The following is a 23,835-nucleotide window of genomic DNA, read 5'->3' as shown; positions in this document are numbered from 1 at the left end:
TCAACCGCAGATGCTGCTTTTCAGAAAGTCTATATCAAAATGACGACAAATTGTTCATTTTTTTTTTAAAGTCATTTTTCCTGAGTTGCATGCTGTGAGTTGGATGAATTAAAACAATCGCGCTTTTTTTTTGATTCACAGTTTCATAATCGTAACTTAATAAGTCCAGTATGGCATATATATTCATGCCAGGTTAATGGCATTTGTATTAGTCAAGCTATGTTTATCTTACATCTAGGGCTGCAACAATAACGTATCTATAATAATAGATAACGAAGTATCGTTTAATCACGCCTGTGCAAGGAAAACATCCGCCAGTCACGTGACTTTACAGTAGCGAATAACGCATTTCTATGGGCAAAACGCATCTTTGCTTTTTTTACCTTATGGTGGTAAAGTTTTAGAATGTGATTTTTATATTTTAAACCATTTTTATAATTTATAACAGCCTACATAGATGCATTTTTCAGTTTACACACTATTTGAAGGACAACATTAACCAGGATGAAATAAACATAATATAAAATATTGCTTTTTTAAAACTGTTTATTTGAATTCAGAATCAACAGATTAACTGAAATATTTGCAAGTTGTAACCCTACTTATAATTGTGACTGCCCAGAGGCACCCAGCAGCTGATGGCTTTTCTAAAATCCCATTCTTACCCAATCATATTTTTTTTTCTCTACAATGTCTGATGCAATAATGAAATGTCTGCTGTACAACAGCGACATAATAGTGAATCATAGCTTCCTCGCGTGCTGTGCCCCTCAGAGCAATGCGTTTATTGAATCATCATTGAATCACCCTGTATTATGGGGCAACAGACAAGGCAAATCTTTCAATAAAGGAAGTGTGTTGGTTAGAGCAAATATTTCATAAGAATGGGTTTTTGGGAAACAGAGATGTTGATATATTTTTGACAACATGGAAGCTACTAATCAACAATCAAACAAAAGTAGCCTTCATAAAGACAATTGACAGTGCTGTGTTAGGCCTCTGAGGTCTTAGGACACACACACAGTTCCCTCTGCATGACTGGGTTTGTGTTAATGCATAACTAGAGCAGTCTAGTTAAAGCAGGCAAGCAGTTTTAAATGTTGCAAATTGACTGAGACCATACACAGCTTCTGAGAACAGTTCAAACTTCAATGTACTTGCGCTTACTAATGCAACAAAATCCAGCCTTATAAGAAGCTGGTTTGCAAGGCCTTTGCCCATATATAAAACAGTTTATTGAAAAATTGAACAAATATGCAGTGAACTTTGCACATTACTGGCACTGTGATGTTAATGCAAGCTTCAGAGTTGACCCTTACATCACACATTCTGCTTTTCAGCAGTTTAGCAGTATTTTAGTGTCATTTATCCCAGTGTTTCCTACCCAGAGATATTTTAGGACACTGGTTTTACATTGGACATCACGTAGCAACCCAGGGCAGTACCAAAGTTGTATACTATACTATAATTATTTTTATTTTTTATTACCATAAGCAGAATTGGCCTAACAATTAGTGAACTGATTAGGCTGACTAAATGCTTACAACAGCAAACAAGTGATTGCTCTGGCATTGGAATAAATGGGTTATTCACAAAGATTTTCTGAATATGACGTTTATTTTTCTACATTGAGTGTGCTTCATGTGTCTTTTTCATAAATACATTGTGAATTTTATTGTATATTTTCCATTGACATTCTATCTGTCTGTGCAGTTGGCCAGCATGAGTTGACCAAACACCAGGTGGCGGTAAAGATTCTAAACCGGCAGAAGATTCGCAGTCTGGATGTGGTGGGGAAGATTCGACGTGAGATCCAGAACCTCAAACTCTTCCGTCACCCACATATAATCAAACTGTGAGTAACAACCATGACCTGTTTGTTAAGAATGTGTACCCTTGATTAGGGATTGGCTGATAAAAGCAATTATTTTCACTATTGGTCATCAGCAGATTGTTTAAAAACAGCCGATGATCAGGGAAGATTGTATCCTGTCAATCAAAAGGGGAAGGAGAAATGTGTCAAGACTGCAACTCAAACTGTGTGTTAAGACAATGACAGTGTCTTGTGTTGCATTTAAGTTAACGCAACAATAATGCATCAACAGTTAAAAAAATTGCAACGTTGAAGCAGCCTCTATTTGACAATATATGAATCACCCATAATTCAAACCAGGGTTGCCAGGTCCACATTTATTTGTAGCGCGCCTGCACCTCACATCCAATAATCGCAAAGACTTTGTGCTTTGTTACTTCTGATAAGAAACAAAGTCTTAGCTTTCATAAAATTCAAACAATAAATGGTGTTTTGACACTCTTAAATGTGATGTGACAGATCACTGTAGCACCTCAGTTCAAATGGCAGCACAGAGCAAGTCTTCCACTTTAATATATAGGTTATAGCACAAAAAAAAACATGCATAAACATCAAAAGGTATAAGGTAAGGTAACTTATTAAATTGTATCATGTCTCATGTAGTCGTTCAATCGGTGTTTCAACTGCATAAAACTTCAATAACTTGTGAACAATGTCACTTAACAAGCGTCCTTGAGCTCTGGAAAGGTGCTATATAAATACAAATTATTATTATTATTATTATCATTGCGTTTACCTAAAGAAAGTTATGCTCACATTTTGTTAGTTAGCTATAAAGTTCCCCAGTGATGAAAATTCACCAAACTAATTTCCTTGGCAGATTCATTCCCTCTATATTCTAATGCACAGATAATAAATATGTAGTGTTTTATTTAGAGGCTAAAAAATGTGCACCTATTTGACCTACACAATCTTTTTGAGTAGATTAAAAAAGTATATTTAAGTAAAAGTATATTTATCCCAGAGTCGTAAGTAAAATAGTAACAGATTGTGTGTGTGAATGAGCCCCCGCATCTGTGGTTCATTTCCCTGGTGCTTGTATTTTTCTTCTTTTTTTTATTTTGTGGCATGGGATGAGGCAAGACATTCATGGAATTACAGAGGAAGGAGAAGAGGGAGGTGATTTTCACTTCCTCCCATTATAGAGAAGAAGTAAAGCTTTGCCCTTTGATGCTCTGTACATTTTTTTTTTCTGTCTGTCACCTTGATTTTTGTGTGCGTCAGTGTGTACTTCTGAGCTGTTTGTGTGTTGATGTTTTATTTTGAGGTCAGTTTCAGTTTCTAGAATTACTAACTAGCATTAAAACCTAACAATTAAACCCAACCAATAAAAATATGCCTGAATTCATCATTAAACTAGTACTAGAAGGAAATAATTCAGAAAATGTTTTCTTGTTTTGAATGCTGTTTTAAAAGCTTTACATTTACAATTCAGATGTTTTCATCGTTCAGATGCATTTAGCTGTGTCTGCAGAAGCAGAAACACATGTATTCTTCACAAATTTGTGCATTTTGTTTATTTGGCAGTTACCAAGTCATCAGCACACCAACCGACATCTTCATGGTAATGGAATATGTGTCAGGAGGAGAACTCTTCGACTACATCTGTAAAAATGGAAAGGTACAGCTTTTTAATTTGTAGGTTATGATTAGGACTGGAAACTGAATTGCTTATATTGATTTATAAAAATAATCAACTGTTCATTTAGTTGTTGTATAGTTGGGTTTTTTCCTCACCTCCATCAGTGAAACCACTTTAATTTAGTAAAAAATGCATTACAGTGAAAAAATGCATTTACTTTTTGATGTGATATGCTGATAATACAGAAATTTCATTTTTGCAATACAGAGTCAAGCAGGAAGTGAGAGATTAAATGCCACTGTCATTTTCAAACAAATGCATCATAGATGTGCAAAAAAAGGAAGTGCAATCTAGGGATGCGTGCAACAACTAATTTCATTCATTTCAAATGGAAATTTTGCAGCCGACTAGTCTGAGGTAAAATGAAGTTGTTTTGTTTTCCACTCCAGACTTTTCAAAATAATATATTACTTTTAAAATGCTACATGAACATGAGAGTAATTCAAAGGTGGCCTTTAAAAAAACAAAAAACAAAACAAAAAAAAAAACCAAAACATTAAATGTGCAAAAAAGATTAACGACTAGTATTTCCAAGTCGACTAGCAGCAGCAGTATCGTTTAAAGGTACAATATGTAAAATTTTTGCAGTAAAATATCCAAAAACCACTAGGCTAGTGTTATATATTTTGTCCAGCTGATTACAAACAATATCTGTAATGTTTTCAACTACTTGTAAATCATGAGAAAATTCCCATTCTAAACAGTGACACGGGGCAGTGCAGTCGCCTGTCAATGACGTCAGTTACCTTTGTTACCGCCCTTACTGACGTAGAAACCACATGACAACAGTGCCGTGGACAAATGCGGAAGTAGAGTCTAGCGTCCAGCAAACCACTAGCTTGCTTCAAGCAGTTCCTTATTTACTTCTTGCACGTTTTATGGTGGATTGTGTTACTTATTTATGGAACATAATTACTGTTTACCATCTGCCGCTGGTTCTGTCGACAAGGACAGCTCCCGTAAACTCATGACCGGAAAAGCGGAAGCGGCGCCGGCGACTGTGTCATAATAAAAGTCCCGCTGCTCGTGAGGCGTGTGTTGATCAATCGCTCCAGCTCCTCGTTCAGCTCCCGCAACACTCGGTCCTGCTCTGCTTCATACTACAGTAACATTAACAATCGCATCCACGAACATGAGTTATTCCAGACTCCAATCCCTATTCTTTTGCATCGTCCGTTGAGATGGAGACCACATGTCCCAAGTTTCCGCTCTAAAACTTGGCGTCATCAAACTACGCCTTTGTTTTGAATAGGCTTCTAGCGACCTCTAGCGGAAAAAAATATCACAAATTGTACCTTTAATCGACTAGTCTCGCACACCTCTAGTGCAATCATTCTGATACAATAGACTTTAGCCAATAACAATACAGTTATGATTTAAATGATTTGTAATCTTCAAATCATAAATATAATGTAGGGAATTTTTTGTTTGTTTAAATGAACTTAACTTTAATGCCATTATGTTAAATAGAAAAGTTATTTTAAATTGTAGTAATATTTCACAATAATACAGTTTTTACTGTATTTTTGATCAAATAAATGCAGCCTGGGTGAACATAAGACTAATAATGAATAAAAAAAATCCAACCCCAAACATTTGAACAGTTGTGTATATCAGGGGCCACAAAAACAGCACAGTAGGTTGCGACAGGGGATCAGTAAATGCAGAAAGTTCAGTTCAGGCCACATGGGAGATGTAAAAATAATGATCATCTGTCTTTGGTCAGTTGGACGAGAAGGAGAGCAGGCGTCTGTTCCAGCAAATCATCTCAGGGGTGGATTACTGCCACAGACATATGGTGGTGCACAGAGACCTCAAGCCTGAGAACGTCCTGCTGGATGCGCACATGAATGCCAAGATTGCAGACTTTGGTATGTTGAACTCTTCATAATTTGTGAAACATGGTGGTTCTTTTAAAGTGTTAATTCACCCAAAAATTCGATCATTAATTACTCACCCTTATGTCGTTTCAAACCCATAAGACCTTCATTCATCTTCGGAACACAAATTAAGATATTTTTGATGAAATCCGAGCGCTTGCTGATCTCCCTATACACGGCAACATCATAACAAATTTCAAGGCTCAGAAAGGTAGTAAAGTCATAAACGGTCTGTAGTAAAGTTCTTACGGGTTTGGAAATATATGAGGTGAGTAATTAACCCTTTAATGTTTATATTACAAGTTATACAGTCTTAAATTTCGACTTTTTCTCACGTAGGCTTGTCAAACATGATGTCAGATGGAGAATTCTTAAGGACGAGTTGCGGCTCTCCTAATTATGCTGCTCCGGAAGTAATCTCTGGAAGGTACTGTTTACCTCTCTGGCTGTATTTACCTTTTTCCATTTGTATTTTTATATTAAGTGATGATCTCAAAAACCTGCTTTCGTCTTCTATTTTGATGCTCAGTGCTTTTTCAAATGGCTTTGTGAAGTCTGTTCATTCAGATAATCTCTTGACTGATCTTGCTCTTCTGACCCAGGTTATACGCCGGGCCTGAGGTGGACATCTGGAGCAGCGGAGTGATTTTGTATGCCCTTTTGTGCGGAACGCTGCCGTTTGACGACGACCACGTGCCAACACTCTTCAAGAAGATCTGCGACGGGATCTTCTTCACACCTCAGTACCTGAACCCCTCCGTTATTAGCCTTCTGAAACACATGCTCCAGGTGGACCCCATGAAGAGAGCCACCATCAAAGAGATTCGGTCAGAAACTATACCAGGCACTGTCCTTTTCATTTAATAATGCCATAACTATTAGGATGTGGAGAGTAAGATTTGTAAAAGTTGAAACCAATGTCTTCTCTCTTTCTCTGTTGATTGCTTTCCATTCTCAGGGATGATGAGTGGTTTAAGCAAGATCTTCCCAAGTATCTGTTCCCGGAGGATGCTGCATATAGCAGTAATATGATTGATGAGGAGGCGCTGAAGGAGGTGTGTGAGAAGTTTGAGTGCACTGAGGAGGAGGTGCTCAACTGCTTGTACAGGTTTGTGTGCCAATTTATTTTTTCCATCTGTCACTGCCAGCTCAAAAATAATAATCCACTGGTGTGATGAATATCGCCCCCAAAAAGTTTAGAGTAATATTTTCCGATTTGTAACGGCCAAAGTGCGTGTTCAGTGCTGTTCGCGAGTGTCACAACAGCAATCAACTGCAAACCACTTATGTTTTTATGATAACCTAGAGCTCCTGCACTCAGATTGAAGCAGCTACATAGCTTTCTTTGTGGTAATGCCGAAAAGAAAGAACAGCAGTGAAAATTTTAAAGTAGGCTATATATATATATATATATATATATATATATATATATATATATATATATATATATATATATATATATATATATATATATATAAAAAAAGTGACTGGATTAAAACATATCCTGTTATTGAAACTGGTGCTCTGCTGCGCCAAGAGACATTTCAAAACATTTCACAGGGTTCTTTCGCTTTTGCTGCAGAGACCTTTTATATCTTATAATATAAATGTGTCACGTTTATGCCCGCATGAGAATCTGCACAACTTTCAGTGGCCAGGACTATTTGGTGTTTTTAATAAAGAAACATGGATGAATGAGAAAGTAAAGAGCGGGATGTGCTTGATATTAAAATAATAAATATTAAAAACGCAATAAGCCGAAAAAAGAGAACTGAATTCGCTAATGAAAGGATGCTTTCTGTGTGCAGACAACAAACAAGCCTAGTAGCTAATGGTCAAATACACGCAGGAATGTATATGTGTGTTCTTTTTTTCTCATCTGTCCTGCCTTTATCCTCCCTTCTTTTGCAGTCGCAATCACCAGGATCCTCTTGCTGTGGCCTATCACTTGATCATAGACAACCGCCGCATTATGAGTGAGGCTAAAGACTTCTATTTAGCCTCCAGCCCCCCAGACAGCTTTCTAGACGATCTGCCTGCTCATCACTCTGCTAAGATTCACCCTGAAAGAGTGCCATTCCTAGTGGCCGAAACTCAACCGCGTCCTCGACACACGCTGGATGAGCTTAACCCCCAAAAGTCCAAGCATCTCGGTGTTCGGCGGGCCAAGTGGCACCTGGGAATCCGTAGCCAGAGCAGACCGAATGATATCATGAGTGAGGTCTGTCGTGCTATGAAGCAGCTGGACTATGAGTGGAAGGTAAGCGTCTGTGCATGTGCTTTGAATGTGGAGGAATGGCAAAAATAGATAAATGGAGTGAATGCGTGTCCTGCTATGCATTTTTTTTCTGCTTATCCTCCTGAGATTCATGATCATCTCTGCCTTGTGGGAAAGAGTTTTGGGGCTTCTGGTAAATTCTATAAATAGAAAAGTCTTGACCGTGTTCTCTATATCACACACAGACACACAAACTTACAAAGGCAAATAGAATGTTAACAACAAACTTTACAGTATGGTATCTGCATATATTACAGTCACTGTTATAACAGCCTGGAGCTAAAATGTAAACAGAGCCTGTATTAAGGACAGAATTTGTTTTTTAATGGTACACTACTGTTTCAAATTTTGGGGTTGGTACGATCTCTTGGCTGTATTTTTATCTCATGAAAAATTCATAAAACAGTAATATTGTGATTTGAAATGGAAATCTATCGTAACATTGTAAATGTCTTTACTGTCATGTTTGATCAATTTAATGGGTCCTTGCTGAATACTTTTTTTTTATTTTTTATAAATAACCTCAAACTTTTGAATGGTAGTGTATATTAAAGGTACACTATGGAATTCTGGGGTCTCTGTTGACATCTGTGTTTGAAACATAAAATCACAGTGTATTGTTTTATGTCGGTTATGTTTATAGTAAGAGGAAATCCTACAAGAGGAATAGCCATAAAATGTTGTTTTACAAATAGTGTATCTGCCACCACTGTAGAAAGACCTTTGACGCCAACCTCTGGTTTGTGTGTCTTAATTCATCTGGCTGAAGTTCAAGCATGTTTGACTGAGTGAGTCATCAGTTTTGGACATAAATTGCCTACATGTCTTTGTTTAAAATAGCTTTCATTCTTTGTCTTATCTCGTAGCGGCCTCACTTATCAAGTGGAACAGTGTTTACAGCTGTTCAGGAGTACGCCATTCAGACCTACTCAAAACAGTGCAAATGGTGTTACAGTGCAATGAACCCGTCGACACAGTCCTTTTTAAAGTTAAACGTTGCAAAATATTAATGCACTTAGGGTCTATTGCAGTCAGATTTGTTGACTCTACTGACTTTTTTCCTTTTTGGTTTGATAGGTAGTGAATCCTTATTACTTACGAGTGCGGAGGAAGAACCCAGTCACTGGCATACATACAAAGATGAGCCTCCAGCTCTACCAGGTGGACAGCAGGACCTATTTACTAGACTTCAGGAGCATAGATGGTAAAATTGTCACTCTTTCTCTGTGTGTGTGTTCTTGTATACATGGTTTATGAGGACACAAATGTGTATAATGACATGGGTATTACAACGTAAACATGGTTTATGAGGACACTTCCTGTGTCCTTGTAAACCAAATGGCTTAAAAAACATACTAAACTGTGTTTTGTTTTTTTGCTTTTTAAATTGAAAAAATGCAGACAGTTTCCTGTGATGGGTAGGTTTAGGGGTAGGAGTAGTGTAGGGGGATAAAATATACAGTTTGTACAGTATAAAAACCATTATGTCTATTGAGAGTCCCCATAAACCAAATATACTGTACAAGTGTGTGTGTGTGTGTGTGTGTATGGTTTTATTCAGTGTTTTCAGTGTTTAGTATGTTTAATACTGCCTCAATTTACGAATGACCAATTAAAAATTAAAAACAATCACATACATGAGAATATGAATACTGAAAGATATGACTGAATAATGCAAGTATAATTTTCAGCATGTCTAAAATGTTATACAGTTACTGAATGATTGACATCGTGTAACACAGTTTTATAGTCAGGGGTATCTTATAAAATGAATGAAATGTAATGTTTTTAAATGTAATATTTTAATATGTTGGGGCAATTGTTGGATTGCCTTTTTGTTATTGTAGTTATTAAGTCAGTAAGAAATGTGTAAACATTCTGGCATCAGACTGCTGAGCTAAACAAAGTTTTTGTAGTTTCTTATTGTAAATGTTAAGAATTGGCTTTTTTTTTTTTTTTCAAATATTGTTTTATTAACTGTACTAAGGAATCATCATAACCAAAATTGTTAAATTCGCTGCAGTACTCATCCCTATTGTGCCGTGTTCTGGGGTGTTTTCTGCATACTTCACCGTCTGATGTCTTCCGTTTCATTCAGATGACATGATGGAAGTAAAATCAGGGACGGCCACGCCTCACCGCTCTGGCTCAGTTGGTAACTACCGGACTACCCTAAAGAACGAGAAAAACGAATGTGAGGATGCGGTAAAGGGCGACGTGTCCGCACCCTCCACGCCTCCGATATCCGGAGGGAAAGCGGCGGAAAGCTCTCTGGCTTCTTCTCTTACCTCCTCAGTGGATTCCACGGGGGGAGAGATCCTCCCCCGCCCAGGAAGTCACACCATAGAGTTCTTTGAGATGTGCGCCAACCTCATCAAGCTGCTAGCACGATAACTTGTGGTTCCTCTGATGCCTTCTCTCTCTCACTCTCCTCTGTCTTCCCTCTCACTCTCTGGCTTGATTTCTCTTTCTTCTAGAATACTCTCTACCTCTTCATCCTCTGATATCTGTGTCTTCATCCACAGCAGTCCTTCTATCTCTATTCTTTTGTCTCTCTTTTTCTCTCTCAGTGTCTTTAGAGCAATAAGCATGCAGACAGACTCAAGACTCCATGCATCCCACTCACATGAACAAGCTGAATGGTCTGTGGCCCTACTGTCGCCAGCATCAGCCTGTTTGAGGGGACTGAGAAAAGGTGCGAAAGGGAAAAGGATGGAGATTGTTTATTGTGCCACAGTCAAGGTGTCAGAAAGATTGCTAAGCCACTTTATAGTATCTATACTCTTTTTAGAGATGGTTTTACAGTTCTTTTCTGGGTTTTATAGCAAGGATTTCCTTGCAGAGAGTTGGGCATAGAGTTATACACTGAGCTAGCTGTACTGTACACAATGCTGTTGCAATTCTTGGCGGACCAAGAGATTTATAGAGAAAGAGCCCTTGTGGGCATGTGGGCCGACAAGCGAGACTGAAAGCGCTTTTGCACAGTTTTACCTGTTAGTTTTTGTGGGCCAGTGTCATGACTGGTTATCCCATTGACACGGCCTACTGGGAAGGGCACTCGATTAAGAGGAGCCAACTTAAATAGCGGGCCACTGCTGGGATGGGCCAATTTAACATGTTGTGCACTTTAACACAAAGGGACAACTTGATAAGTCAGCCTTTCTTAAGGAAGAGACCAATGTAAAGACCCATTTATCCTGAGGGAGTGCAATGTCCTTGCCTCTGTTTCATAGATTTTTGTTTGTTTGTTTGTCACACATTAGACTTTTTTTTCTATTTGCTCACATTTTACATAAATTTAAGTATATACAGAATTTAATGCATTCGGATTTGTTTATCAGTGCTTTAAATGGGGTTGTAGATTGTATTGAAATTGTGATATTGGACTGGATTATTTTTTTTAAAGGAATGTTTGATTATATCACTGTAAGATGTTTTATTCCATACACTGCTTTATCAAAAAAAAAAAAAATGTTTTTAGTTGTTTTACCAAACAATGGTTGCTTCAAAAATAAGTATTCCTTAAAGAAAGAAATCAAAAAATTTTTTTTTTTAATTAAGTTTCAGACAGGCCCAATATTAAAACTGCTGGATTTCCTTAGTTTTTTTTTTTTTTAAGTGTAGGCTGCAAAGATAAGCATTTGTGAACACTTTAGAAGAGCTGAGGTGCCCAATATAGTTAATCATCACAATGAAAATCCATTAGAGTTTAAATCTTGACCGATATCCATGAAAAGTGATGCACATAGTCATGTCTTATTCTTGTGTTTGAAAGCCAGTATGAATAATCGTAAGATTGCGCGATCTGAAAATAGGAAAGCACATCTTACATGCATATGGCCACTAAGAAAGGTCATCCTGTCAACATGAATGGAAAATGATTTTACTACTGACCGGAGTAACCCTCCTCCAGATCAGTTCCACAGAGTGCAGTGAAAACAATATGGTTTTTAAATAATTTGCTCTTGTTTGTTTTCCTGTCCGGAGTTCAAATTAAATATTCCAAATGCAAAGCTGAAAAAGCTGGAATTAATATATGGCACAGCTTATTTACATTTTAAAGTCATGTGATATAAGCAAGAATGTCTTATAGTATAACTTGATTGATGATGATATCCTGATTGGTCCTAACAAATGCAGCAACATCAAGTTCTCCAAAAAAAAAAAAAAAAAAAAAAAAATGAAGGCCAGTAATTCTGATTTGACTGAATTCTTGAGTATTTGTTTCATGCTCATGTCTAGTTTCCTAAAAGGAATGAAAGAAGAAAAAAAAATGGTTTGATTCTTTTTGTTCTAAGCTACACTGTCATTTCAGAATCTTTATTAATGAGACTTTGAAGCTAAAACTTGACAATCTATGCTTTGTAAGCCAGCTTAAGACAAATCCATGCGAAATTGTTTGTTTTTGCTCTGTCCCCTTTAACTTTTTTTTTCTTTAAAAGTTTTTTTTTCCCCATGTAGTAGTCTTGTTCAAATGATATCTCTTCCTTATCATTAGTGAACAATTTTATTCAGCCTTTGAAAACATGCTTAGAAAATCTGTTGATGTACTTCTCTTCACTGCATTTATGTTGATTATCTGCAGAGATGCACCTCACAGAGGCTTGCCAATGTAAATTTACAGATAATTACTGATAATTTACATTTAAAAACATGATTTGTAAATACAACTGCCTAATAAAATAATACATAAAGACATGATTGTTCTGTCTTTTGAAAACATGGTGTACTCTGTATGTTGTGTGACATTATGTTTAAAAATCACTGTAATATGTACAGTACTATATATGGGTAATACTTTTATATATATATATGGGTAATACTTTTTATTACTACTGTTATTAATAAAAGTAAATAAGAAGTATTACAATTAACTAGCAATGACAGTCCATGTGTATCTGGACCTAGTAAACCCTGCTTTATGGGGACAAAATGTCCCAACAAGGATGGCTATAACCAAAATCCTTGTCCTCATGGGGATATTTTTTTGGTCCCCATTAGGAAAACAATGATTTTTGAATATGTAAAAATGCAGAAAGTTTTCTGTGATGGGTTAAGGTTGAGGGATAGAATATACAGTTTGTACAGTATAAAAATCATGTCTATGGAAAGTCCCCATAAAACATGTAAACTCAGCATGTATGAGAGTATAACCCATGCCCAACAGCTTTTCTGTAGACTTTTGCAGAACTAAAGGTACAGGTAAATGACCACCAGATGTCGCTTTAATCTTGAAGACATGTCATTATCAGCATTAACAGATAATGAACCTTTCTGATATTTAACTTTTTAGTTTTTGTATAGGATCTGCTATTACAGTATTGGGCTAAATTTCAATAATATGAAATGGCCAGCAGATGTCGCTCTAAGCTTAAAGACATGCACTAAAAATAACAAAAAACCTAAAATTTACATAGTAAAATACCATTTTCCATTGAAACAGTAATATATCGTAAAAATAATGCTTTCTGGGTAATATTATTAGTCGTTTTCGACAAATATTTCCCAGAATTCATCGTTTTTACAGTATATTACCTGCTATTACAGTATTGGGCTAAATTTCAATAATAGAAAATGGCCAGCAGATGTCGCTCTAATCTTGAAGACATAGGCTGTGTCTTTATCGGCGTTAACTGATACTGAACCTTTTCTGATTTCCAACTTATTAATTTTTGTATAGGGATCTGCTATTACGGTATTGGGCTAAATTTCAATAATAAAAAATGACCAGCAAATAAAAAATGCTATTTTAAATACAACAAATGGCACATAAGCATGTATGTAGTTATTTTAGCGCATGTTTGGTATAGCCTAACTATTGTTTTCAATTTTTTTTTCTTCCCACCATTCACTTCACGCTTCCTTTTCTACTAAGTACAGTTAAGTAGTAAGTTAAGTCAAGTGGGAACTAGTTGGAATAGCTTACATGCATACTACTCTTACTTTTTCTTTATATGGCAGAAATAGTACAAAGTAGTACGCTATTCCGAAGTCGCACTGATAGACCTCTGCTGCACACCTGCCGTAGTGCGTCATGGCGTAAGCAGCAACTCCTCCATACGCATATACAGAACAGCATGGTAAAGTTGCTCCAGGACTCGCTCTTTACGCTAAGCATTCTTTACGGGAGCACCGTTTCAAGATAAACTAAAGTGTTCAGATGTAGAAGAACGCAGAGCGAGTTCCTGTTCATCTCTGAAGTTGCGCTTCGCTCTGGTATGTAAACAACAGACTCACCTGCACTAATGTGGATATGTTATCTTATTGAAAATTATTCACTGCATTTGTTGTCTCTTTGGACGGAATATTGTGCTGCAGACATTACATGTAGCCAGTGTAATTATGAATAATGTTTATAATTATCAATAATGTTTAAGAGAAATGTTTTCAAACATTTAAAACAAGATAAGGTGGAGTATTTAGTGCTACCAAAATACACTTTATTAGTTATTGCACTCTTTATTTAAGTTATGTTTACAAGAATGTAAAATGGCTGTGGTATTAGTTGAGGATCTGGGCTCTCTGGTACAGCTAGTCTCCAGGCAGTGTGTAATCCAGTGAGGCGAAGATATACTGGGCTGTACCAGGAGCAGATTATGTCCATTAATGCACACATACATATTTCCCCCCTTAAAGCTATGTAAACCTTAAGAATGGAATATCCAGTAAACCTAACCAGATTGCTTTACCCTCTTTCACTGCATTACAACAAAACAGCCCTTGTTTGTGTTTAAGGATCCAACATATGGAACAAAGAAAACATTTTAGTTCTTCTGCTAGTGTGCTAAGAAATTCAGCAACATGGACATTTATTATTACATTTAGTATTCAAGTTTATTTATAGTTTTTGTGTTTTCAGAGTCTGTAAAGTATGTTTTGTAAGAATTATATGTATATTAGATGCACATATTATTAATCAATTAGTAGTTATTTCATGCCATATTTGTTATTCTGCATTAAAAAAAAATGGTATTTCTAAATATGTGCCAAAAAATTATTTATCTGTTTGTTGTTCTCTTTTTCATCAGTCATTTATGCCCTAAGCCCTCATATAATATCAGATATGTGTGTGTTCATGGATCAGTGTGTGTCCATTCGTGCGTGTTGTGTCAATGTGTCCGTGTCCTCTCACTGCCAAGCAATTCAGCTGACACAATGCAGGTCTCATGTTTCGGGTATCTGTCTGCAGTGACAGTGCAAGCTTCTCCTGGGTTGCAGGGTTTCTCTCCCTCTTCATTTCTTTCTTTAATCAGAAGGAAGTTACATTATATGGTATGTTTTTGCTTGTTTGTGTGTGACTGAGCTATAACTCCTGCTTGAAGCTGCAGCAAATGGTAAAAACTATTTAAAAAAACCACCCTCGTGTCATTCCGTACCCTTTTGACTTTATTTTTTTCCATGTAACACAAAAGGATACATTTTAGGTAATGTAATGTTTTCCATGCAATTACAATGAAAGGAGACTGCAAAAATGCAAAACCACCATAAATGCACTTTAACAGTATTATAAAACACTGTATATATACTATACTGTATTCCAAGTTAGTCAACTGATGACATTCATTGCTTCATGTGTTAAATAGAAGAAGAACTGGATCAGTCCAATCTAGTTGTGAATGATTCATTCAAACCAGTTCATTCAAAACATTCAAATCCCTTTATGTTTTTACAATAAATGTCTGTAGCTTATCAACCTCCCTTTTTTCAGGTGTTGTATTGACGCTTACTTTTCATATCTCCAGCAGGAGGCAGTATATGAAAAGATAAATCATGTGAGATCCGTGATTGAAAGATTTCACCCCTTACTTTTATCTCTGTTAACCACTAATAACCAGACACAAAACCTTCATTCTACACCTGTGCTGTTTTAGCTTTGGTTTGTTTGTTTATTTGATTCAAATGGAATGAATTTTAAATTTTTACATAGAATACAATTCGTAATTTGGGCACACAACCCTAACTGTACCAGTTTCTTTTTGAACAAGAAAAGATTATTAGCAGTGTCCTGGTTGATAAACAACAACAACAACAACAACAACAACACATACTGTATGTCTTAGTTGATATGTTTAACATGCTATTGTCTGTTCTTGTTTTTCTAGTGTTTCCACTGCTGAGAAAGAGAAATTTTATTGGTGGTATCATCAATAAAAATCTGCCATGACTCAGAAAACACACTTCCACCTGAATCAACAAGGTAAGAATCAGCAACTCTGCAGTTTCCTTAAATTATAATAAAAATGGTTTTGACTTCCATGCTCTCTGTTTCTGAATGCAAGAGAAAAGCTTTATTTATATTTTGGAAGTTTTTTTTTTTTCTCAATATAAAGGCATGGTTTTTTTTTTTCTTTGAACTTTTCAATAGAAAAGTTTTTGAATGCTTGAGTTGATGAATAAAAAAAGCAGTGGGAGGAGAGAAACACAAAATAAGAGACTGAAGGCCTGGAGGAGGAGAGCAGAAAGAGTAAGACAAGGACAGAGAGGAGAAAGAGAACAGATGAACTTTACTAGAACTTTTTTTCTGTGACTACAACCTTTTATTTATGTGAAAATTATAATTAGCAGGTAAGAAAATTAATACTATGTCCTCTTTAGCCATATTTTATTTGGAAAGACATTTGCTGCTGAGCTTTTTAGTAAAGAATGCATATTTTTATGGAAATCAGATACATTTTGAAAGCTGAGAAAGTCACCACTTGAAATGTGCCTGCGATACTGTGAATGTTAATTATATGTATGTACTATTTTATTATGAACTTTTTCTTTCGGCAAGTCTCAGTTTCATTCTGTGATTTTAAAGTGTTTTCAGGCATGTTAGTTATTAACAGTCCTTGGCTTCTTGGCTTGGAAGTGCATTTTTAATTTATTATTGAACAGTTTTACAAAAGTAGAGATGTAGACACATTCACAGATGTAGACACATTCACTTTAAAAATTTGAACTTTGAATATGAATTCTCTTCCAAATTCCTTTGCCAAAGTAATTTTGTCATCTTTGTTTAAACAGACTGGAGTGAAATCACTGCAGACACTCTTCAGAGTAGCCCATTCAGCATCGATACACCATATGGGTACCAGCTCGACTTAGATTTTGTTAAATACGTGGACGATATTGAGCGAAGTGACACCATTCGACGGCTGCATTTTAACAAGCGGCCCGGAGCCGCAAGCACTGCCTCCGAGTCGCAACGCATCGTAAACCCCACACACTGGACTTCTTCAGAGTCTTTGTCCTCAGTGAGCAGTGATGAAGCCAAGAAGACTTCTCCCTCTTCATCCTCTTCCTCTTCTTCTGTCAACAGAAGAAGACCCCCACTTCCCCATTCCAAACCTAAATCCTCTAGTCCAAGACCTGCGGTCCTTCAAGACCTAGTCACCTCTCAGAGGTATGTAGATGAGACACCTGCTCCAGCCACACAACATCCTACCCTAACTAAACCAAATCCTCTAGTGGACAAAACTTTGATAGAAACATGCAAACGTTTGGAACATGAGAAAGGCTCATCGCAGCAAGGACCTCCAGAACCACAGCCGCGGCGCAGACTGGCCAGTTTTGGTGGTCTTGGATCTAGAGGTACCCTATCTCCGTATACGAGCTGGAATGCCCTAAATCAAGGTGCCAAGATGACAGTCCTAGACCAGCCCCAACAAGGTTCCTTGTTATTGGGGAACACCCTTAAAATCAGTCCCTCAAGCTCTGGCCGAGCATCTCCAGTGAGTGGTGTGAGCCCACTCCACCTGCAGATGGTCAGAGATCAGATGGCAGCTGCTTTACGAAGGTTAAAGGACCTGGAAGAGCAAGTGAAGGCCATTCCTGTCCTACAGGTGAAGATTTCTGTTTTGCAGGAAGAAAAGCGACAACTGACCGCCTTGGTCAAGAGGCAAGATGAAGATCAAAAATCAGGCTCTAGCACTGACAAAGATTTACAAGAATTTAGCAGCAAACCAGCGATGGAGGTTTGGGAGCACAGTGCCATCTCTGGTTTGACGGAATTCCAACAGCTCAGTGTTGAAATGCAACTACTTGAAAAGAAGATCCAAGATGCACGTCTTGAATCCTCTGCCCTCAAGATGAGGGATCGAAAGTCGGTTGCAGTTGGAGATGACAGGAGCATCAATGAAGTTGTTGACTTTCATCAACACAAATTACATTTTTGTAAGGATGTTGCTGTTGGTGCAAAACCTGAGACTCAGTCAGTGGCCATCAGTGTCACTGAGTCTATGCTCGGGGTTGTATCCAACAAGGAAGCAGAAACCGAGTTGCAACAGCAAACCATCCAACATTTAAGTGACCAGGTTCAGATACTGGAGGCCGAGCTTGAAGAAGCAATGCTTAAGGCAGAAATGGGCAGGCTGAGGAGTGAACTGCGGGAAGCAGAAGCAAGGAACCATGCTGACAAGAGTTCCTCCGCACAGCCACGGGTGATCTGCGCCGCAACCCAGACCGGGTCGCAAACTCGCACTCTTGGGGTTGGAAACCACACCAACCTTGTGCATTCTGCTGTTGGGGGAGGACTAGAGCGGATTTCCATTCCTGTTGGAGTCTCCTGCAAACCCGAGGTGAGGGTTGTTTCATCTGGCCCCGATACACCTATGGAAGAGTGGGAAGTGCGCCAAAGAGTAGAGCTAAAGGATCAGTGTGTTGGAAGCAAGCTTGCAGAAACAAGAAATCAAGGTGTTGGGACAACAATTTGCATGTGTGACGCTGCCACAATTACTTTGGAGACAATGGAGAACAAGAAAAACATTTCCCACCAAACGGTGGGCTGTGGTGACTGCACTGTCGACACGGATGTCGGAACTGTCAAATCGCTAATTTCCCAAGGAACTGTCACTGACCCAGTGCGAAGCGTTGACTTTGGTGTAATGGCAAGCCCACAGACTTTGTCGCAGCGTACCAGCACAGCCTTTTGCACCGTCTCGCGTAGCACCAGCACTTTTCAGGCCTGTATCTCTGAAGCCAGCACCAACACAAAGCACACGCTCACCAGGGAAAGACATACCAACACAGCACACACTATCACCCGATCTCTGGCAGTTGGGGATGGGAAGGTTTGCGACCGAAAGGCTACTGTTCAGATGCACTCTGTTGGAACCACTACATGCTTAGCTAGAGACACAAGCACCTCTGCTGTCCCTAAATTGGCGACACGAGATGTTGGCATCGGAATGGCAAATATCAATGAGAATATTCTCATCGGTCTCCATACACGAAACATTGCATGTGGTCCATCCCGTCTACCAGATCCGGTCAAGACACGTAGCATCGGCGTAGAAGTGGGAGATGGGAGGATACGTGACACGGAGGGCCAGATGTTTGTGCAGACTGAGCCTGGACTTGATCATTACATAGATCGCATGCAGAAATTACTTAAAGAACAACAGGACCTGTTAACCGACAGCCACCCTGGGTCAAAACATGAGGTCACTCTCCAATCCCACAGTCACTTAGATGAACAAGTTGAAGGTAAGGATGTGTAAATTTGTGTATCTATCTGCCTTTTTAAAAGCATTTTGGCCAAATTTAGATGCTTTTATTTTCTTTCTAATTTCCAGTCACTGCACAAAGCCATTCATCAAATGACACTGCAATGGTTAAACAGAAGAATCAAATGGAATTGCAGATGTCCGCTGCTCTTCATGGTGTGTATTTACTGTACATGTGTTAATGGTAACTCAAGTCAGCAAGCAAAAGTATTGCATCCTGGTCGAAATGACTCCACCCGGCAAAGAAGTGCATGTGAGATACAAATATAAGCAGAAAAGAGGAGACTTTTTTTCAGAGCGATCTTTCTGCTGTGGAATTTGAACGGGTGGTGAAAATAGCTCTCTCTGGTTTGTCTTTTGGCTGAATAAGCCCTACACTTAGAATATTTGGGCTGCTGTTGGCTTGTGGAATGCTCTTATGTCCTTTGGTATGTGGCAGAAATGAATACCATCCACACTGGAAGCCTGCAATGTGCATGGTTTCTGAAAGGCAGGAGTGCTTGTGTATCAGGAGTCCTTATTAAAGAATAAAAAGCGCCTTTAGCAGGTGTTTGTGGTATATAAAGAAGTGTGTGCATGCTTGGGTGATGTCATTGCAAACCAGGGACATCAAATGTTTTCAAGCTTCTTCACGTCAAGGACCCACAAATATGAATCACTTCCATGGAACTTCTTTTATTAATATGGGAGGGAGATGAACATCAACTGTTTGCAGATTTGTTTTGATCCACAAGCTTCACTTGAAAACTCGTTTTAAGAAATGCACAACCAAAATGTAAATTGTAAATGTCAAATTTGTTTTATATTGTGTTACATCCTATTAGTTTAATTAGAAATATGTTGTCATTTCCTTCAGGCTCACCCAGTGATGACCACTGTCTCAGGTCTATCATGAAAAGGAAAAGCACCACGGATAGTATGAACCCTAAGACTGCATCGCTTGGGTAAAAAAAGTATTTATTAAATAATGAATAAATTCAGCTCAGTGTTGCATTGTTTCGTTGAGCTAGAGCTGTTGTGTATTGTATGCCTTTTTATTATTTGAATAATATACATTGCTATGCATTGTACATTTAATTGTACATCTTTTCTGTGCATATAAAGTACACAAAGAAGTATTGTGGACCTCTTGTCTGAGGGTGGTGATTCTGAGAATGAAGAGAAGAAAAAAAGGGGAAAGAGAGAGAAAGAGGGCTGTACCAAAGATAAAGTGAAGATTCCTAAAAGAAACGAAAGGTGCGTGCTCATAACAAGTTTTGTTTTATCAGTGCAAGATGAAACTGTTCAGCCAAAATTATCATGGTACATCTGTTTTCTACTGTATAGGTATACATTTAGTGAGAAGATGCTTTCTGCCTGCCACACTCTGGAGGTTCACCTCAATGGCAGCAAGGTCATATCCAACAGAGAACTGGTGAGTTAGGAACTGAGATTTGTCTTTTAATGTCAGTTCTTTTATCTTTTCCATGTATTTTTCTGTTCTCTGCTGTTAGTAGAGGCTAAGGAGTCTCTGTAACATTTACAGAGATGGATTGCAAGACATTGAATTACTATTGTTTAATAGGCTTGTTTCTATGGCTTTTGCTTAGTAATTAGTCATTTGACCTACATTCTTAGTGGCTGCTAATTTTTTCTGTTGCTTTGTCGCACACAACAACAACATGTTCAGGTAAAGTTGAACCATCTCAGATGGATCTAGCTTTAGTAAAAATGTTTAAGAAACGTGGGAATGAATTCTCAAGGTTCAGAAATATAAAACTCAACAACAGGAAAGCAAAAGAAGGGCAAACTAAAGTTAATTTATGATGTATTGTGGAGATGCATTTCACAGTCTGAAAAACTTGTTGATGTATTCTAAGTTTGCTCAGTCTTCTCCTATCCCATAATTACCCAGTGGCATATAGATCAAATTGTTCGGTACTCTGTGGGATTTTGGAAGTTTAAAATTATAGTGTTGCCGTATTTTGTCTGTGTGTTAAAAGTAATTTAAGCCTGCTTGTGATGCCTGATTTAATTTTGTTCTTGGCATAGTATGTTTAAAAAGTGTCCATGTAGTTTACACTGATACTCTACCCGACTTTTTTAATTTGATTTTTCTGTATTTTATCTGTTTGTCTTTGCAAAAGCGCTCCTGTCTGGGCACAGTGCAGCAGGAGTGGTTCTGTTTGTCCAGTCAGAAGAGGGCATGTCCACAGATCGTGGAGGACTTCCTCTTCGCTTGCCGCCATGTCTCGCCAGACGTGCTGTGCTATGTGGCCAACATGGCTGACCAAAATGGCAACACAGCCCTTCACTACAGTGTGTCTCACTCTAATTTCAGCGTAGTAAAGATTCTACTTGCTGCAGGTACCTCGAAAACACCTTATTTTGCAATGAGAAAGTAAGCTACTTTCTGTGAATATGCAAGATTTCTGATTCATTTTGTGCCCACTCTTACGTTAAAAATAAGGTGGATTAACATATTTTCCTAGATTAATCCAATGTGAAGTAGCACACCAGATTCAACTTTTGTGTTACTACCTTAATTTAGCTGTATTACTAATATGCTTGCAGGATCTTCATTGAATATTTCACAACTAAACCACTACTCTATCATTCAAAAGTTTGTGGTCAGTATTTTTTATTTTTGTTTTAAAGAAATGAGTACAGCAAGGATGCATTAAATTAATCAAAAGTGAAAGTAAAGATGTTACAAAATATTTCTAAATAGAAAAATACTGTTCTTTTGAACTGTCTAATAATCAAAGAATTCTGAAAAAAATGTATCTTGGATTCCACAAAAATGTGTTTCTTGAGCAGCAAACCAGCATATTAGAATGATTTCTGAAGGCTGTTGTGAAAATGTATCATTTTCAGCTATATGTTATTTTAAATTGTAATAATATTTCAGAATATTATGGTTTATACTGTATGTTTAAACAAATTAATGTAGTCTTGGTAAGAATAAGACACTTCTTTGAAAAACATTTAAAACTCGTGCTGACCCTTTGAATGGTTGTGGTTTGTTTAATATAAATGTTTAGACAGGTTTTCCCAGACTTGAGTGTTAAATGCTTCTGTTTCTAGAGCACTGTTTAAATAAACTGTAGAGAGACACTCTAATGTTAAAAAAAGGGTTCAAATTGTGGATCCTTTAATGTTTTGACATAGATGGACAGTTCATTTGGTCTTGATTCCTTCTCATGCAGGAGTGTGTAATATTGATTATCAGAATAAGGCTGGCTATACTCCCATAATGCTTGCCTCCCTGGCAGCTGTGGAAACAAAGGAAGACATGATGGTTGTGCAAGAACTCTTCAGCAGAGGCGATGTTAATGCCAAGGCCAGCCAGGTATTTGTCTCTTTGTTTTTGTCTGAATATTGAGCTATGTTAATATGAGTATTTAAACTGAGAAAACTTTTGTGTTTACTGGACTGTTTTCTTCACAGGCTGGTCAGACCGCTCTCATGCTAGCAGTCAGTCATGGGCGTATAGATATGGTCCGGGCTCTGTTGGCTGCGGGGGCAGAGGTCAACATCCAGGATGATGAGGGGTCATCCGCTCTGATGTGTGCTGGTGAACATGGCCATGCTGACATTGTCAAACTCTTACTGGCCCAGCCAGGCTGTGATGCCACACTGACTGACAATGTGAGTAACCACATGGCTATCTGAGAGAAAAGATGTAATATTTATTATTCTCATTTGTGACTTAAATTTGTGTTCTTGGTTAAATGTGTCCATGACATTTGTATCTGTGCTTTTGTTTGGTATGTTTTGTGTGTGTGTGTGTGTGTGTGTGTGCGTGCTGGTAGGATGAGAGCACTGCTTTGTCTATAGCTCTGGAGGCCGGACACAAAGACATTGCTATGCTCCTCTATGCCCATGTCAACTACTCAAAGGGCCAACCTAGGGTATGACTCTTTCTTATATACGCCTGTACTCTCTCATCGCATTTAATTTGATTTACTTACCTACCAATTACTCAAATTAGCAGCACAACTGTTTTCATGCCCATCCACAGGGATCCCCTCGAAGCAAGACTCCACCTGCATCACGCAAAAGCTTTTCTGATTAATATGACATTTTCCCATGATCTCTTCATCTATTCAGACATCCCCTCTGAACAACCTGTTCAATCATATGACTGAGATGAATATGACACATTATTTAATTATTATTAAAGAGAGCAGTAGTTCTAAAAATGCAGTGCACTCACTGTTGGCTGTTATATTTCTCAAATATAAAAATACCAGTTATCCACTTTACTAACAAAGATCTATATTTTAAATTCAACTGTTCTACTATAATAGGAAACTGCATGTCAAAACAGTTTTATGTATTCATTTTATGTAATATATATGAATTTTATGATACTGTATACACTTTTTTTTTTTTTTTTACTTTTAAAAGTTTGATTTAATTTCTTGTAATATTCCACTTATTCTATGCATTTCAAAATCTAAAATCTAGATTTTAGCAACTCTTTATAAAAATGAATGAAATGTAAATGTCATGTTCATATATACGTAAATAAATATGTGCTTACAACACCACCTTGTGTTTATTGCAAAAATTACATTACTTTTTCTCTTTAGATCTATATAACTCGAACAGTTATGATGCCATCTAATGGTGAAAAGCTGGACTGCAGGTGATCAGTAGAAAGGGACTATAAGGAACAAATTTAACAAAAA

General features: G+C 37.6%; 2 protein-coding genes across 4 annotated transcripts in view; both read left to right on the top strand.

The window, feature by feature from the left end:
- The window catches only part of prkaa1 (protein kinase, AMP-activated, alpha 1 catalytic subunit), a 12,911-nt gene extending 542 nt beyond the window's left edge, over positions 1-12,369 (top strand). The window contains exons 2-10 of the mRNA XM_048188460.1: positions 1,714-1,855; positions 3,401-3,494; positions 5,242-5,386; positions 5,735-5,822; positions 5,998-6,222; positions 6,354-6,503; positions 7,307-7,655; positions 8,751-8,877; positions 9,772-12,369. Of these exons, the coding sequence (XP_048044417.1) occupies positions 1,714-1,855; positions 3,401-3,494; positions 5,242-5,386; positions 5,735-5,822; positions 5,998-6,222; positions 6,354-6,503; positions 7,307-7,655; positions 8,751-8,877; positions 9,772-10,067 (1,616 nt within the window). The 3' untranslated portion in view covers positions 10,068-12,369. The remainder of the gene's footprint in view (positions 1-1,713; positions 1,856-3,400; positions 3,495-5,241; positions 5,387-5,734; positions 5,823-5,997; positions 6,223-6,353; positions 6,504-7,306; positions 7,656-8,750; positions 8,878-9,771) is intronic.
- A 1,227-nt stretch (positions 12,370-13,596) lies between these two features.
- Positions 13,597-23,689, top strand: kank1b (KN motif and ankyrin repeat domains 1b). 3 transcript variants are annotated; one of them, XM_048188455.1, is made up of 12 exons: positions 13,597-13,889; positions 15,776-15,870; positions 16,680-19,139; positions 19,229-19,315; positions 20,016-20,103; positions 20,264-20,395; positions 20,486-20,573; positions 21,286-21,505; positions 22,348-22,490; positions 22,589-22,789; positions 22,954-23,052; positions 23,136-23,689. In XM_048188455.1, exons 2-12 carry the CDS (start codon positions 15,834-15,836, stop codon positions 23,214-23,216), a joined length of 3,636 nt encoding a protein of 1,211 aa, XP_048044412.1. In that variant the 5' UTR covers positions 13,597-13,889; positions 15,776-15,833; the 3' UTR covers positions 23,217-23,689. The 3 variants fall into 3 exon arrangements, with proteins under 3 accessions (XP_048044412.1, XP_048044411.1, XP_048044413.1); XM_048188454.1 differs by having other exon boundaries at positions 13,598-13,889; positions 23,133-23,689; XM_048188456.1 differs by having other exon boundaries at positions 13,613-13,889; positions 23,163-23,689.
- The last annotated feature ends 146 nt before the right edge of the window (positions 23,690-23,835 follow it).

This window comes from Megalobrama amblycephala, linkage group LG4, assembly GCF_018812025.1.
Source record: "Megalobrama amblycephala isolate DHTTF-2021 linkage group LG4, ASM1881202v1, whole genome shotgun sequence".
Lineage (NCBI taxonomy): Eukaryota > Metazoa > Chordata > Actinopteri > Cypriniformes > Xenocyprididae > Megalobrama > Megalobrama amblycephala.
This window is presented reverse-complemented; position numbering and strand designations above follow the sequence as displayed.